General features: G+C 44.3%; 1 protein-coding gene across 1 annotated transcript in view; it reads right to left on the minus strand.

The window, feature by feature from the left end:
• Nucleotides 1-929: 929 nt before the first annotated feature.
• Nucleotides 930-18,732, minus strand: part of MXRA7 (matrix remodeling associated 7) — a 220,642-nt gene continuing 202,839 nt past the window's right edge. Inside the window, exon 4 of the mRNA XM_069200237.1 lies at nucleotides 930-1,499. Within this exon, the coding sequence (XP_069056338.1) occupies nucleotides 1,385-1,499 (115 nt within the window). The 3' untranslated portion in view covers nucleotides 930-1,384. The remainder of the gene's footprint in view (nucleotides 1,500-18,732) is intronic.

An 18,732-nucleotide genomic window follows, 5' to 3' on the forward strand; every position in this document is an offset into this window, starting at 1 on the left:
TCAACTCATGTGTCAATTACTGTTTGCATGGGTGTCAATTTAAGGGAGCCTTGCTAGTGGCTCACAAACACACAGAATACAGCTAAACAACATGAACACATTGAGCTATGTTATACAATATTTATGATCAATCCACTGTGATTATGGGATTTTGGTGGCATCTAGTTTTTCCACATAATTATGGAGTTACGATTCTTGCCACATAATCTGATATCCGCCACATAATTTGCAGATTACAAGCAAAAAAATGCTCAAACAGATCAAATGTTACTATAAAAGTGCCATATGTTCGGACCAGTCACAGACTCTGTGCAAAAGTTAACTTGTCACCATTTACTGGAGCTACTGAGGTGAAACCTTTGCTCGAAAGAATTGTGTGCTAAAATGACAAAATATTGAACTATTACTGCCACTGAATGTTTTGCATTATACAAAATATTTTGCCTTTTCTTGCCACACAATTTAGTCATTGCTGTGGCTTAATTTGGCCTTTCACTGCAAGATAATTTCAGTGGCCTTGTTTCTAACCCACCCTTCACTCCAATTCCTGCTTTGAAAAACTATTACATAAATATTTATATTTACTTTGCATTTTTCGGGCGAGAAATGTCTTTTGTGGTGTTTGCAGCACTTCTTGCGTGCTTGAGAGGTGTGAATTATGGTTCAAGAACTGATGTCAATGGTTATGTCATCATGTCAGTTATGATGTCATCAATGTTACCATGTGTTATGTCATATGCAGCACAAATAGGAGGAATGTATTAATGTTTGCGCCATAAACCATAACTGGTGAATTTCAAAGGTTTTATGAATTTTATGGAATTGTATTTTTTTTTTCTGAAAACTCTTACAAGGTTACTGGTGGCCTCACCACTTAGCTAGACTTGAGATCGTTCAGTGTACATGACACAGAATAACTTCGACAGCTGCCCACATCAAGTTTTATTAACAAGCCTGCATGTAAATGGAAAATCTATTATATTTTATTATATAAATACAGCAAACTTCAAAGATGGTAAAGCAGAATAAATATAATTTAAAGTTTGAAAAATGTACAGTACAAAAGTCTATGTGCATTGAAGGATTTCTTAAACCCTCCTGCAGTGTCTTTCGCCACAAATATTTGAAGTAGATTTTCAAAAGTCGCAAACTTCAGGCGAAGTATAAAAGCGTTGTTTATATCTCTCGCTTATTAGCATTTCCGAAGATAAATAGTTATTTTACCCACTGATTATCATAGTCTCCTTACAGAAAGAATCTTCTTCACGCAGCTTACATTGTCCAAAACAGTTCAAACATGTTCGGCTAGAAAAATATTGTCCTGGCATCTACATTTTATCTACAAATGACATTCCTGACACCAAACTCCCCGAAGCCACATACACTACATGTTGTAGAGCTTCAGCTGCTCCTCCACGTCCACTTCCGTCATGGGTCCAAAGGTATCCTCCTTCTCCTTCATGAGCTCGAAGATGGCGGCCAGCTGCTCCTGCTGCACCCTGTCAAAAGAACAAGAAGCCTGGAAACAGCGCTCTAGTCTTATCCTTGAGACACTCGGGGGACAATCACAGGGGCAGAAGGAGCCTGGATTCATGAAATGCACGATCCATGTGCCATCAATGGATAGAGAAGGCAAAGAAAGAGAGAACATTGTGCACGACCACACATAGAGGGGTCAAGGACATAGAAGAGAAAGAGAGAAAAAAACATTTGAACAGAAGAAAGAGGATAGAAGAGAATAAAAGGGCGGTAAAGAGGATAGTGAAAAGACAGAGAGGAAAACCTGGAAATAAGAGTGAGGAGAGGAAGTCAGAGAGAAGTTCGGGTATTTAGAAAAATAGAGAAGAGGAAGAGTGAGGAACAGAACAACATTATCCTTACCCACTAGGAAGTCAAACATTTAGGTAACTCACCCATGTCCCACCTAACCAAATACTGAGGCAGCTGCCAAACACTACAACGAATTAATTGAATAACAAGTATTTCTAATTCACAAATCACAGGATTGTTTTTGTGGAGGAAGGTGTCCCTTCCTGCGCAAAAACAATACTGCATGCAACAAAGGCACCCTTGCGCCATGGTGCCACTGTGCATGCGTTGCCACTAGGCTGCTGAAAGGGCACCCGCACAGGAGAAATTGCAGGAATACGCAGTGTTGCCTTAAATATAGCAAGTTCCTGCCTTTTCCCAGTCACGTAGCGCAACAAGGTGACTTGATGCACTCCACTGCGCGACTTTTTCGTAAATAGGTTCCCTCAGTCACTACAGTGACCCACCCCCTGAAACAGGAATAGCTGCAGGCAAGGAGCAACCCCAATAATGAAGCATGCCACCTAGTGTGCTCAGGGTCCTTTGGTGATTATAAGGATCAGTAGAAGCAAGCCCTCTACTGCATCACAACAGATTCTTGAAGGTCCAAAGCAACACAGCCTTACTATGTAATGATGTCACAGACAGTTGAGGCTCTTTCGCTATGGTGGAGGAGCATTGCCTCCCCACCCCCGCCAGCAGCAGCCGCAACCCTTTTACTACCAAACGATAATAAACTATGCTTATTATCGTTTGGTAGTAAAAGGGGTGAGGCATTAGGGATGACAGGGATGAAGGGGAGTGCACAGAGCACTCCCCTCAGTGCGCATGTATGTTTGGCCGGCCGTCTCGGGCTGGGGAGAGCAGGCACAGGCTCCCAGTCCGCCTGGGAGTGCCCTGGCTGGGCGCTCCCAGCCAATCCTAATGCTGCTCTGAGCAACATCAGGATTGGCCGCAGGGCAGGCTGGGAGTCTGTACCTGTCTGCTGAGGAGATGGAAGAGTGGTGGTGCGGATCGGAGGTAAGTTTTATTTAAAAAATATATATATTTTATTAATATTGCAACCTCCCACCCCCTTTCCGCACCCGTGGGCGCTGCCCCACCCCACCCCCTGCAGCCCAAGCGAGCCGAGACTGGTCACAGGTCACAACATACTTGCCACTTGTAAAACTCTCTCTCCCCGCTTACATTTTGTTTCATTGCTCGGATTTGATGAGAAAGTGGTGGTGTTTCAATGTGATGTGCTTCTGAGCTGTTTGAGCATGCTGTTTCCTTTAGTGTGTAGTGCATGCCAGGGGGGTGTTCTGAGTGCTCCGGCCCGTGGTGTCCCTGCAGTATTAGGGTAAGTGTCTCAGTGTCTGACAGGGCCCAAAGCTCCTGTGAGAGAGTGTTACTTGAAAACTACTTTTTGTGCATATACACACAGGCCTTTCTCTACATAACACAGGCGTAGCTAGCTATTTTTGAAAGCTGTTCAATAGCACATTTGAATTTGGTACGTGACGTGTTCAAATTTGCATAACAATAATGTATGACTGAAATACCCTTAAAGAGGCACACTGTGCAGACTAGGATATCCGCATAGAGACTGAGAATGCAGAGATAATATTGTGAGCAGCAAGGGAGTAGCCAGAAAAATAAGATAAAAATAACCCCCCCACTGTGAGTCACGTAGAACAAAATATTCTACCAAGTGACCTATCCTGACACTTTCTATTAAGGAGCCAGCGGTCAATTTCATCCCCTAGGAAATACTTCAAAATCATGCCTTTTACCACATCATTTTAGAAGAATTTGGCCAGAAATCGCAGATTTACCAGTATTCTCTATTTTCTTTCATTTTTACATTTTCTCTCCACCATTCTTTCAAAGATTCTATTTCTTTCTGTCCTCCTTTCCCATTCTCCTCCCATCCCCTTTTTCATCCTTCCTTTCTTCTGGCCATTCTTTCACGAGTCCTTCTCTCTATATTTCTGTCCTTCTTTATATTCCGGTTTAATTCTCTTTGCTGCTTTCAATCTTTCTTTCTTCCCATTCTCTTATTATGCCTTCCTTTCTTTTCAACCGTCACTCTTTTTGAAATCCTTTTATTCTGTAATTCTTCCTTTCTATTCTTTCCTTCTGTCACCCTTCCGCCCATCTCTCATTTTTCTTTCCATTACTTCATTTTATTTTTCCCCTTTGCTTCCTGCTTCAGCTATTTTTCCTTTTTCTTTCTTTTTATTCCTTTCCAGGATTCATTCTTTTGTTCCCCTAACTTTCTTCGCTTTCCACCTTCCTTCTATTTTTATTTTGTACGTCCTATCCTGCTTCCTTTTAACTTTCCATCTTTCCTTATTTGCATTTTTCTTTCCTTCCTTTATGCTGTCTCACTATTTTTTTCTTTGCCATTTCAAGAATGTTTCTTTCTTTCTGCCACAGAGAAAAGCTGATTTGCCTCCTTTATACCACAGTTGTGTATTCATGCAGTATTTAAAAGTTTCTCCTTCTAAATTAAAATGGTCTTCGAACCAGAAATCAAAGTTAAGAAAGGCCATAAAATAATTTAATAATTCCGAAACACCTCAACTTAAGCTGGTACAGTGGGTGCTTCACTCCGCCTTTGGCGAGCAGCACACCAGACTAGTTATACACGTGCATTACTGAAGATGCTATGGCATAAATGGAAGGCACAGGGCTGAAGGTCATACAAAGGTCAGTCACCCTCAAAAACAAAAAAAGTAAGTCACCACAAGGTAGCAGGAAGTAGCAGGGTGTTAACATGACAAACATGTCATACTGGATTGTCTCTTGGGAATAATAACAGGCATTAATATCACACAGTTAAACAATACACATTTTTAGGTTTCACCTGCACAGCGCTTGTGCTGTGGCGAAATCTTTTGTGTTAAAAAAATTCTTATCAAGAAGGGCTTTCTGCCGGCCCATTCCTTACCATTGGTAGGATTCCCCTGTCAATCTCCTTCTCTTGCTTCAAATTAGCCATCTGGCATCATCTGACGTCATCTGGCTGCACTTTCTTTCGTTCCTTGGCTTTGTCTGTTCTTTGGAGTCTAGACAAAGTACCCTTTAGGGTTGGCGAACAGTGGCTGTCAACCAGTGTCCTTCCACTAGCGTCATGATTCTGAGGTACTATTTTTAATCCACTGCATGTCTGCACTCTATTCGAGCGTATGTTCTATATTTGTGCTGCTCCACATCACCTCCTGCAGTTAGAAAAACATACAATATACATAGCAGTTGGGACATTTCCTCTTTAATCTGGCCTTCGTGACAACAGGACCGGGACTGCAACAGTGCTCCACAACCTGCAATTCCATCCTGCAGTTGTCCTTCCTTGGCGCAGCAGATTCCTTCGACATGGCGACAGCTCTTATACACACACTTGTTGGTCCACAGTGAGCACTGCATCAAACACCACTGCTGCCGCCCGAGAGCACTGCGGCAGCCTTTCTCGAATAGGTCCCCGTGAAGAGCAGGACGCAGGAAGCAGTTGGCACAGGATTTTGGGGTACCCTTAGTCCCGGAGAAAACAGAGGGCCCTAGTTGTGTCTTGACTTTTTTGGCATCGAACTGGACACAAGGGGAGTTCATAGCTCATGTACCTGTGGCGAAGGTTGAAGAGATTCTGTAATGTTTTCTGGGAGATCAGGTTGAAGCGGAAGATTGAACTGTCCGTGGCTCAACAACTCCTGGGATTTCTTAACTTTGCATACAGAGTGGTCCTGGTTGGTAGGACTGCAGGCGCATGGGGTTGGCAATGTCGGGTGCATTCCTCCCACATCACAGGATTAGGTTGACCACGGGTCTGCGAGAAGACATTAGAGTATGGGACCTGTTTTTGACACAGTTTAATGGGGTCTCCATGTCTTTCTATGAGGAAGACACTGTTTGGCAGGTGCAGATTTTTTCGGATGTGGCAGGTGCATTGGGTTTTGGTCTGTTTTGGGATGGCCGATGATGTGCAGAGACATGGACTGCCCAATGGCTGGGTCAAGGTAGGAGCATTGCCTTTTTTGGAATTCTTTCCTATGCTGGTGGCTTTGTCGGTGTGGGGAGACAAATTGGCTAACAGGACAGTGATGTTTCATGTGAACAACTTGACAGTGGTTGATTTGGTGAACAGACAGAGGGCCAGGGATCTTAGAGTACTGCGGTTGCTGAGGTTTATGTTGTGTTGCTTAACTTTGAATATAATATTTAAGGCTGCACATATTCCAGGTGTAAACAATTCCATTGCAGATTTCCAGTCTTGTTTGCAGTGGCAGCGTTTCCGCCAGTTGGCACCTGGTGCAGAGGAGCACAAGACAGCAGTCCTGGCAGACATTTGGGAATGGGGGGCGTTATGGAAATGAGACTGGTGGAGAGGTCACAAGCTGAGTCAACCCTCTGGAGTTACCGCCTAGCATGGTTGGAATTTCATGACTTTGAAGTTTGCAGGGGACAATTTTGGAGACAGGAACAAGGAACGCTTGAGGCTTGGGTGATGCGTTTTGTTATATTTCTGTTTCGGGAGGGTTTATTGCCAGCCACGATTGGGGGCAAATTGGCAGAGGTGTCTTTTTATAGGAAGTTGTTTTTTGGCTGGGACTCGGCGAGGAATGACATTCTGGGAAAAATGCTGAAAGGTTTGGGGAGAATGCACACAGTATCAGTTTTTGTTCGTGAAGCCATTACATTTGAGTTGCTTTTGGAGATCTTGCACGTGTTGCCCGTTTGTTGTTTGAACACCAACGAGGTGGCCCTGTTTCGCTTGTGTATAATATGGATGTTTTTTGGGGCATTCCATGTGCCTGAATTGTTGGGCGTGGGGAAAGCTTGTGGTTTAAGGGTGAGTGAAGTTCAACATCAAGGTGAGAGATTAGGAATATGATTGAGGTGATCAAAGATGGATCAACTGGGTAAGGGTAAGTGGATACGGTTGGAGTATGGGGGAGTGTTGGAAGCATACCCGGTACGGGAATGGGACACTTTCAAGGAATGCAGGGTGAGTCGACGGGAGAGTGTATTTTGTCATGAGAATGGTACAAAGGTTACAGCTTTTCAGTTGTTGTCCATTTTGAGAATGGTTCTGAGACGCCTCGGTACTCACTCTTTCAGAATTGGCGCAGCGACTGAAGCGGCCAGGTTGGGGTGGGATTAGGATCAGGTCAGGCGCATTGGACGGTGGCGGTCAAAATGTTGTGAGAGATAAGTAAGGTCATGATTTTGGTTAAGAGGAAAGGTAGAGGCAAGTTTGGGGTAAGGGAGAGGTTGTCAGAGGTGTGGGTTGCAAAGGTGGTGGTGGGGGGTTTGTTGTTTTACACAATGACATTTGTTTCTCTTTCTAGGTTGCGTGAGTGGCCCGGAGAAAAATAAGGCGATCACATGGTTGGTCGGACACTCTTTCATTCATTGGGCGGCTTAATATGCAGATAAACAGGTCTATGGACGATCTCTGGGACTCCGGAGTAGCAGGCACGAGGTGTTATGGTGGGGAAACAGCGTCATGAGGTGGGGCAATTTGCTTCCTTTTATCACATCGATTTTGCCGCGGTGGGGATGTCCTGATATATTGGTATTACACCTTGGGAAGAATGACCTGGTCCGTCTCGCTGTGCTCATCCTACAACAACACATGCAACGGGATCTGGCTTTGCTGAGTGGCAACATGCATGGGACTTGTTTAGTGTGGACAGAATTTGTGCCCAGGAGGAAATGCCGAGGATCACTGAAACATGGGGCTATTGAGAGGGATCGGATAAAGCTCAATAGGGCTATGCAGGTTTTCTGCTGGGCACATGACTTTAAAGTGCTGACACACGATGGGATAAAAGAAGACGAGCAGGTGCTTTTCAGGGATGACAGTGTACATCTCTCAGAGATGGGGAATGCACATTACATGATGTAGTTGTGTTTCTTACTGACCAACTTATGGGGAGAGAAACTTTGGCAGAGTGAGGTTGATGGAAGGGCATGAAGTTTTGCAGTGGGTTTCGCTGGTGAGGCAGCAAAACGCCACGAGGGTTTGTGCTGGGTGGCAGTAGATGGGGGTGGGTGGAGAGTCAGATGAGGGCTTGTCCACCCTTCAAGGGGGGAAAAAGAAGCAGGTGAAGGATGACAGACTGGGGAGGCCCTAGTCAGGCAGGGGATAAACAGAAAAGGGGGATGTTTGGGAATGGAAGTGGAAATTGGGTGAGCGAAGGATAAGTGGTGGATTGAAGTGAGGATGGGAGTCGAGGAGTTACAAGATTAAAGATGAAAAGTTGTTCATTTAAAGTTACGGTTATGTTGATGTATTATCATGATGAGCAAGTCTGTCCTAATAAACGGCCCTTTACACTAACCAACAGGTGTCGGAGTCTATGTCCCTATTTCTTCTCCACGGCCCGATGAAGTAACCTTACCTTACTCACATCAGCGAGGCGGACATTTGCACCTCCGCATCAACGGGGTGATTTTCATTTGTTAATCTTTCTCTTTCACCCCTTTTCTGTTTTCCCCCCTCTTTTTCTTGGTCAATATACTGTGATGAGCATTAAGTCCCCGTCCCCAGAAACGAGTGCTGTTGCCTACCAGCTTCAGTCAATGCCACCGTGGAGAAGGTGCTTCCGTGATGGGTGCTATGATAGTGCACGGTGGTACCCAGTGTGATCTAACACTGCAGAGACGGCACAGTCTGTCCTACCACACCACTGGCACTCCTTGAGTCCCTCTACGTATGTTAAGTGATGACATTTGTGTCTATTTATTAACATGGTTTAAAAATTGATGAATAAAGCATTTATCTTATTAGGCCGTGTTTCGCCCCACCTAGGTGGCTACAGTTTAGAATGAGGACAATCTCTTGGTGTCTTTTTTGGCTGAGAGCGCCAGAGTGTGTGTATTTTTGTCTGGTTGTATTTGAGTTACTGGGCTGTTAGACCTGACAGCCTTAGGGTGGTGACCCCTAACTTTTTGCCTGCCTCCCTCCACTTTTTGGACACTGTTTTTGCTGGTTTTTAGATTCTGCGCACTTTACCACTGCTAACCAGTGCTAAAGTGCATATGTTCTCTCCCTTTAAACATGGTAACATTGGATCATACCCAGTTGGACTACTTAATTTACTTATATGTCCCTAGTAGTGTGCACTATATGTGCCCAGGGCCTGTAAATTAAATGCTACTAGTGGGCCTGCAGCACTGATTGTGCCACCCTCTTAAATAGCCCCTTAACCTCGTCTCTGGCCTGTCATTGCAAGGCCTGCGTGTGCAGTTTCACTGCCAATTCGACTTGGCGTTTAAAAGTACTTGCCAAGCCTAAAACTCCCCTTTTTCTACATAAAAGACACCTCTAAGGTATGCCCTAGGTCAGTGGTTCCCAACCTTTTGACTTCTGTGGACCCCCATTTAACAGTATTGGAGCTGGGGGACCCCCACTGAATCATTATTGGAACCCGAGGACCCCCCCTGAGTCATTTCTGATAGCTGGGACCTAATATTATTATATTTTTTAAGCAGTCGCGGACCCCCTGAGGAGGCTTTGCGGACCCCCAGGGGTCCCCAGCCCACAGGTTGGGAACCACTGCCCTAGGTAACCCATAGGGCAGGGTGCTGTGTAGGCAAAAGGCAGGACATGTACTTATGTAGTTTACATGTCCTGGTAGTGAAAAACTCTTTAATTCGTTTTTACACTGCTGTGAGGCCTGCTCCCTTCATAGGCTAACATTGGGGCTGCCCTCATACATTGTTTGAGTGGTAGCTGCTGATCTGAAAGGAGTAGGAAGGTCATATTTAGTATGGCCAGAATGGTGATATAAAATCCTGCTGACTGGTGAAGTTGGATTTAATATTATTATTTTAGAAAGGCCACTTTTAGAAAGTGAGCATTTCTCTGCACTTAAATCTTTCTGTGCCTTACAATCCACGTCTGGCTGGGTTTAGCTGACAGCTCCTTTGCATTCACTCAGACACACCCCAAACACAGGATACTCAGTCTCACTTGCATACATCTGCATTTTGAATGGGTCTTCCTGAGCTGGGAGGGTGGAGGGCCTGCTCTCACACAAAGGACTGCCACACCCCCTACTGGGACCCTGGCAGACAGGATAGAACTGAAAGGGGACCTGGTGCACTTCTAAGCCACTCTTTGAAGTCTCCCCCACTTTAAAGGCACATTTGGGGAAATATAAACAGGGCCTCTGCCCCTTCCAACTCAGACACTTCCTGGAGAAGAAAACCGGAACCAGAACCTGCATCCTGCCAAGGAGAACTGCCTGGCTGCCCAAAGGACTCACCTGACTGCTTTCTGTGAAGGACTGCTCCCTTGCTGTTGCCCTGCTGCCTTGCTGCTCTCTGGCTGTGGTGAGTACGTGCTTTCCAAGGGTTTGGATAGAGCTTGCCTCCTGTTCCCTGAAGTCTCAGGACCAAAAAGACTTCACTCTTGCAACTGGACTCCTTGTGCGGCGAAAATTAGACGCACAGCCTGCTAAAAACGATGCACATCCTGCCCCACAGTGAGAAATTCACTGCACGCCGAACCGGGATGACATAGCGTGACTTCGCAAGGAGAAGATTGATGAGGCGCCTGGGTTGCAACCGGAACTTCAACGCACGACCCACTTGATCGATGCACAGCCCACCTGGGACGACACAGGCTGACTTCCAGAGAGGAATCGACGCAGCGCCTGCTGTGCGGGAGAAAATTCCACGCACTGCCCACAGGATCGACGCAGCACTTGTGACTTCACTCCGCAAGCCCAGGATTCCACGCACAGACTCCGGGGCGCCTGAAAACCCTGCAACCCTAAGAGGATCCATGACCGAGCACCCAAGAAATCGGCGCACACCCCTTTGTTTCCATGCTTCTCCTCCTCTGCAGCCCTTTGCCGAGATTTTTCACGCAAACCAGGTACTTTGTGCTTGAAAGAGACTTTGTTTGCTTTAAAAAGACTTACGACCCTTTATGTCACTTTTCAGTGATATCTCTACATGTTCTTATTGCATCTTTGATAGTTTTGACCTGCATTCAACCAGATAAATATTATATATTTTTCAAAACATTGTGTGGTGTATTTTTGTGGTGCTATATGGTGTTATTCTATGAATTATTGCACAAATACTTTACACATTACCTTCTAAGTTAAGCCTGACTGTTCAGTGCCAAGCTACCAGAGGGTGGGCACAGGATAATTTGGATTGTGTGTGACTTACTCTGACTAGAGTGAGAGTCCTTGCTTGGACAGGGGGTAAGCTGACTGCCAATCAAGGACCCCATTTCTAACATGGGCACATTATGGTTTAGTTTAGCTCACTGAGGTCAGTGACATGCCGGCTGGCTTGCCCTAAGTGCCGCCGGCTTCTGTAGCACTAGAACGGGCAGGGCCACACTTCAAGAGGTTCAAACAAGCACATGGAAATGCCCAGGGCTATATATGTAGGGCCTTACGATCAGCACAGTGGCAAGGCTGCCATAGGCCCTGCTGCCACAAAGGAATATGTTTCTTTGTACTGAAAACGTCAGAAAAACGGGGTTAGGGAACAAACACATACTGCTGCAGTCGTTGTTTCCCGTCCACTAAAAATGAAAACCTTAAGTGGTTATCCCAGGATCACACAATTTGATTAAGGTAAGAAGCAGCAAATAGATTTCAGAATTGGAGGCTCAAAAGATCACAGAATAGAAGGAACCACAGCACAATCAAATATTCAAAATAATGTCCTTTATTCTTCCTTTTAGTTTATCCGTTGAAAAACATCAGCCACAGTGTTCAATGTGGAGACAGCCGACACGTGTTTCGTCGTAACAACGACTTTTTCAAGGCTTGCTGATATAGTATATGGAACTCAAAGTGTGCCATTTATGTCCATATTGCGGCATTCAGAGTGAAGAGTCTTTTAATGAATGAAGGTACTCCATGTTGAGTTCAGAGGTGCACTATAAAACTATATCAATAGTTGCACCCGGACCATAGTAAGTCCGTAAGGTAGTCCGTGTACGCGTATAGCTCACAGCATGTGATCACAGTCTAACCACATGGCCCTATCAGAAAAAAAGCCTGCCTGTTCACCGCCCTGATTCGTGCCTGGGTTTAATCTGTGCTTCCTTCTTGAGCTTTTCAAACCTAATTACACCTGCAGAAACATACACTTCAAAAACCAGTCACAAGTTATTTTATTGCTTTACTTAATGGTGATTAGCAAGGGGCTAAGTATACCACTAGTAGCCGCTTCACAGTACCAGATACTGAGCTGAAGAGAAGGACAACAAAGTACAGAAGAGCGGCCAGGAGCATTTGCAAAGTTCAGCTATTGCTTTCTATTCCTGAAAACAGGGCGAGACAGGCTCCTTTAGGCAGGGAGAGATTAGGACAATTAGTCGAGGATCACCTGAAGTAGGAGTCCTGCCAGGGCTGAGTAAACATGCTGAGGTGGCTGAGAATCGAATCACTGTTGACTCGAGTGGCCAGGTGATTTGTGGAGACATCTGGGGAGGCTTGAATAAACAAGCACTGGCAAAGGCAATAAGTTTATCTTATGCAGACTCTCTTGGCTTTGTCATTTTGTTCGTGTCATAGCGCATTTCTTTTAATTTAAGTTATACTGCGCAGCAGCTCAACTGCTCTACAATATGTAAAAAACATTGACAAAGATAATAGCATTGGCATAGGTGAAACTTGTTGGCTTTGCCACTGCTTGTTTGACCTGGGAGTGACGAAACACCGAGTCAACCCACTATAACTGAATCCTTTGAAGAGCAGGTTACACAGTAGGATATACAGTAGTCCTATTAACTTCTTTAGTCCCCGGTTGGCCTGAGATGTAAGAGTTTTCCACGCAACCCCAATACTAAAATGCTAAAACGGTTAATCAAATAGGAATATAATTTTACAGCTTGAGCATGGGTTCTTAACATAGTCCGTGCATAAAAGGCACAAAAACCTGAAAAAGGTTATTCATCTGCAGTAATACAATATAAATATATTTCGGTATGCGAGAAACAAAGTGGAACAAATTAATATGCTGGACACCATGGTCTATGTAAGAAATAATATCAACTAATATTCACCCTTTTTTGATGATGTTTATTTGAGAAAGTACTTGCTTTTGGTCTGTCGTGTTTAGTTTCTATATTTATGTATAACACCTTTGTAGTGCCCACAGCAGTGTGAGACAATGCTATGGATGTGTCATGGAAAGAGCTGGGTATATACAATGGAAGCACACTGGATGTGGTATCCAGAAGTCATGCAGGCCTTTTGTCGATTCACCTGGAGTCATAGGCAGTGGAGAACTGGTGGATCTTAACTTCTGTTTTGTAGTTCATGCAATCGTTTTGAAGGTAGAGAAAAATACTATAGGATTTCCAGAGTCTGGAGAATTCCTTATCTGATTTGTTTTTCGTAACTGAAGTACATATACGAAAATATGTGTTACAAGACATTTTAGCAGACTAACAGAACACGGAAATTTCAGTGTAGAACTATTTCTAAATTGTGGATAACAATAATTGTAATAATCAAGTGAAAATAATCATAACTTTTTATTAACTTGTGGTACAACATAATAACTAAAGATAGCATAGGAAAAGACTATTTAACATAAATTTAAGAAACATAGGGGCTTATTCTAACTTTGGAGGAGGTGTTAATCCGTCCCAAAAGTGACGGAAAAGTGACGGATTTACCACCAGCCGTATTACGAGTCCATTATATCCTATGGAACTCGTAATACGGCTGGTGGTATATCCGACACTTTACCGTCACTTTTGGGACGGATTAACACTCCTCCAAAGTTAGAATAACCCCCATAGTGTAAAATGAATATTGTAATATGAATAGTTGTGGCTTTCACAACAGCACCTGGGACTTAGATTTGTGGTGCAACACAAATTCAGAGCTGCAAAAGCAATGCCTTCCTGCGCTATGGTGGCCATTTTGGGTGCATGGTCTCATTTTATGAAACATTAGAAATTATGCTGGGATGCCGGTGAATCTAAGTAGTCCAGAATACCCAACACAGGGGGTTATTCCAACTTTGGAGGAGGTGGTAATCCGTCCCAAATGTGACGGATTTACCACCAGCCGTATTACGAGTTCCATAGGATATAATGGACTCGTAATACGGCTGGTGGTATATCCGTCACTTTACCGTCACTTTTGGGACGGATTACCACTTCCTCCAAAGTTGGAATAACCCCCACAGTGTTTCTTTCAAATGAAATTTAGCCTCTGGTGATATTGCTGACATTTTACTAGTAATTTATTGATACGAAGATTTTGTTAGTCATTTGGGATCTTAAGTTGTAGGTAACTCTTCAAGGAAATTGATCATTGGTTGGGCAACTTCTATCTTTGTTAAACAAAACAGAGCCCCTTTTGCACTGTGACATTTAACAAAATGTAATATTCTAAGAGTTGATTTCTTCAAAATGGTAAATGTCATTTATCTTGAAAATGCCGATTAAACCATTCAGATGAAATGTTTTCTCAAAAGTGACATTTTATGTTTTAATTTTTTTCTATAAAATGAAATTACACCTATCAATATAGATTGGAAAGACATATTAAGGGCCTTATTACGATATTGGTGGATGGGATACTCCATCACAAACGTAACAGGGTATTTCAAGTTCCATTATATCCTACAGAACTTGTGATACAGTGGGTGGGATAGCTGTCACGTTTGTGACGCAGTATCCCATCCCCCAATATCGTAATCAGGCCCTAAGTCCTTCAGAGTACCATGCAGTGTAACAACAATAAATTGTATGTCTCAAATCTCGCATTGCTATACCAGAGTGTTTCCTGGCATTTGTCTTGAAAACTGTACCATGGTGGTAGGTTTTGGCTATCTCATTCTCCTTATTGACTGAGGACTGGACATCAACTGCAACTTCTTTTCACCTATGCTGCAGGAAAGATAGCTGCTACATCTGGAAACTATGCAGTCAAGGCCAACACAAAATGTAGCTAATTCTTTATGCCCCAGCGCTTCATAATTTCACTTGTCTGTGTCTCATCCTTCAGTCATTTGTGTGATTGAAGTTTACCCCTGTTAGATCAAATATGTTACTTGCCTTTAATTATAGATTTACAGATTTTCTATAATGGATTTAAATGCTGGGTAAGGTTTGCCATCTAATATTTGGGCTTGGAATGTACTGTTTGGTCTTATCCTAAAGTTAAAGTTTTAGTACTTCCATGAACTTGTCAGAAACCAGACCCCTCATGACATGGCCAGCATAAACAGTCCCTGACCTTGGGACATTATTTAGGTTGTTGGTTTATGTTTCCTCGTTCTGAGTGTTGTATTTGTCTGTGCAATCTGTCTGTGCCCAACTGAACTTCACAAGGAAGAGGGTGGATGGGTTGCATGTGACTCTATAAACAATAAAAGTTGCAGATCTATTTCTTCGTATGGTATCTTGCATTATGTTCATTCTGTGCTTAAGGCAGCAATGCCCCTTCACAAAGTGGTAGAGGGGCTAGTGTTGTAGAGATAGAATACATAATCATTTATTTCTGTGATGCCGTCTGATTATTGAGATTCTGTCTTTATTGAAAAGCACAGCTCATATTGAGAATAGACTATAGCTCTTTGTTCTATATATGTATCATTTATATGCTTCCATAGGAAAACAGTTTTTTGAGCTGCCTATATCTTTCGCACTGTTTGACAAATCTTAACAAAATGTTTGAAAAAAAAGTGTGCAGATGATTCCTGTTACGCTTGGGAAGTTTCGGGGTGATCCGTCAAGCGGGGCAGAGAAAAAGGGGGTGAGGGCGTCAAAAAACGTGTGCTTACCATCTTAATTCCCATGGAAGTTTTGAACGTAACTACAGCCCAAACTGCTGGACAGAGTTACACCAAATTTTAAAGAAAGCTAGATTTTGTTCCGCAGATTGTGCTTTTGGTTATTTGGTGTAAATCCATTCAGTAGTTTTTTTAGATATTAAAGGGAAAATTAATTTGTATATCTAGGGCAGCTGAACCTCCCCGATGACTTTGTGAATAATAAGAGCTCATGCATGGAGCTGCAGAGCTCTGATGGGCTGGCAACACTTCAAACCAGGAAGTGTTGGCAGCCATCTTGGGACTCTCCTTCAGCGGATTCCCAGAAAAAAAGTGAAAAAAAAGAAAAGGTGCCAGGGTAGAGACACCCTGACCCCTTAGCTTTGGTGCTGAGGTCAAAGAGGAACCACACCAGGGCAAAAAAGCACTTTTTAAAAAAAGGTTTATGCCCCAAATTTTCGATGATGTTGCAAATTCATGGCAACATTTTAAAAAGAAAAACGAGAGCAAGCTGCCATGCTTGTTTTTATAAAGCCTCCTGGTGGGCCAGGTCCTGGGGGCATGTTGAAATTAAGCAAGGGGGCACAGGGTACCCCCTCCTAGGGCTTTTTGATGCCCTGGGGACTGCCACCTACCCAAGGCTTTTTTTATAATGAATGTGAGGGGGCTGCGCAGCCCCCCCACCGTGGCTTGGGACCGCCACCTCCCCAAGGCTTTGATCAATTAGAATGCAAGGAGCGTCCCCGGGGATGAAATCAAATAAAATGTGAGGGTCGTGCGTCCCCCTGCAAACCCAGCGACCACCCCCTCCCCAGGGCTGAACTAAAATAATGAAGGGTGTCTGTTGCGGACACCCTGGCCCGGGGCCCACCACCTCCCTGGGGCTATTTTACACTGGAGAGGGACCGCCACCCCCAGGGCCGGCTCCCCCTATGTCCAGGGGTGCCCACCCCCTGGACATAGCTGTTTGCTCTGACTTGGCGGGAGCTTTGACAGCTCCAGCCAAGCCAGAGCAAACACTTCACTTTCTGCAAGTGAGAGCTGTCAAACAACTCTCACCTGCAGAAAGTGAAGTATTCATCTGTTTCCCTGCACACAAATATGCATACAGGGAAACAGTTGAAAGCATTGCTCCCGCAAGCATGGAGCTGCTATTTAAAGCAGCTCACTGCTTGTAGGAGCAATGCCGGCTCCCGCAAGATGCAGGGAGCCAGCTAGGACCACGGGGGCCTGGAGGCTCACCCTGTGGTCCTGTCCCTCTCTCGATCTCTCTCTCTCTTCCATCCCATAATAGAATGAGAGAGAGAGATTGTTATTGCAATGGTCACTCCATGTAATGACTTCAAAATGTCAATCTAGTAAGATGTTTGGCACAAATGTAATAATTACGTTTTGATAGACAGCTGAGAAGGGTCACTTCTGGCCTAGTGGTAAAACTCTTGGACGGTCAGTAGGTTGAGGGTTCAAATCCTAGTATCTCATGACAGCGTGTCTGTTTAGTGTTTTGACTATTAAACATTCCTAGTGATGGAACATTGAAGTACTTTTCTCCTCAAAATCTGTAGGTTGCATGCCATAGCTACTTCCGGACACAGTATAGGAAGGAGTCAATTCTGGCCTAGTGGTTAAGGTCCCAGACAGGCACACTGAAGGTTAAGGGTTCCTGTTTAGGTGAGATCTGTGGTCATTTCCTGCTTTAGTTTCTTTTCAACTATAAATATTTAAGTTACATACTACAAGGTGATCTCACTCTATTTAATTGACAAAAACACTTGCCTTTACAATTTGTCCACAAAAATCTTATTCTAAGTATATCATTCGTCAAAGCCTAAATCACTGCCTCTCTCTCTCTCTCTCTCTCTATCTCTCCCTCTCTCTCCCTCCCTCCCTCTCTCAGGGTTGGGTGGTTGGGGGGGGGTTGGCTGCAGGCCAGGACATGTGGTCATTCGCTGCTGCGCATGGCCGAATAACATCCTATTAATCTCTGTTTGCAAAAGTATAGATATTTCACATGCTGCTAACATCAGCTTTAGCATACATGCTGTCTTGTAATTAAATGTGATTGGAACAACATTGTGATGGAACTCCATTACCTCCTCTTGCCAACCCACACCATCTTCAAAACCAGAAGCATCATTCAACAAGCCATTATGACCAGCACTCCTGTTTAACTTGAAGACAACCTCGCCAATTCTGGTGGTTCACAGCATACCTCAAGTCAGGACATCACCAAACTGCAAACTATCAAGAGTATAAAAGAGAAAACAAGGCAGCAGGCCTTTTTCAATTATGCACCTAGGATCTCAAACAACATCCCAATATCCATAAAGCCCACTCCAACACTGCTCCAATTTAGGAAACAGTTGAAGAAGCATCTCTTTAAAGAACACTACATCACTGGGGCCATGGCTAGGCTGTTAAGAACCTGGAAGCACTATAGAGGAGCTCCATCCCAAATCCCCTTCCATCCTTCATAATCCTGCCATGTTGATAAATAGAAGCAGCAGCTTGCACTCCTAGAGCTGGGGGTGATAGTGTGGGTCTCCTTGGAACTCTGCCCTCATTGTTCACAGGGCTGAGGCTACAGATGGTCTGTGAGGCACCCAGGCCTAACAGAATCAGTGGGTGCCAGAGGGCATCAGCCTTGGAACTCCAGACATTGTAGGCAGACTGGCCAGCAGTGAACGGTGTCCCTGGTGATGGCGATGTGAGACTGGTGGTTCCAGGTGAGCATGACGGTCTCCCACTGTCACCAAGAGAGAGGTTGGTGAAGAGGCCATGCTCCTGGAGAAGGACATTGAGTCAGAAAGACTTCCGACATTTCAGGCACATGTCTTCTTTGGCATGCTGAGTGACTCCAGGCTAAGTGGTGATTAGCAGGGCCCTAGTGCTGTACTGTTGGCTTTGGAAGGTGCTGAAGCTAGGGTGAGTCAATGTAATGAGGCAGATCTCTGGAAGCATCACCACTAGGGACGTGGGGGCAGATTTAAGAAAAGTGTCGCTGCACCTCGTGCAGCACCACTTTCCTTGCGTCCCTCAGCGCCCCTCTACCACCACGATGTGTACGCCATATTTAAAATACGGTGCAAAATGCCGAAGTTTAGGGGGCAATAGCATCATTTTTTTACGCTATTGATGTACTCTGCAGGAAGTTTTGGCGCTACTCCTGCA

Source organism: Pleurodeles waltl, chromosome 7 (assembly GCF_031143425.1).
Source record: "Pleurodeles waltl isolate 20211129_DDA chromosome 7, aPleWal1.hap1.20221129, whole genome shotgun sequence".
In the NCBI taxonomy this organism is placed as follows: domain Eukaryota; kingdom Metazoa; phylum Chordata; class Amphibia; order Caudata; family Salamandridae; genus Pleurodeles; species Pleurodeles waltl.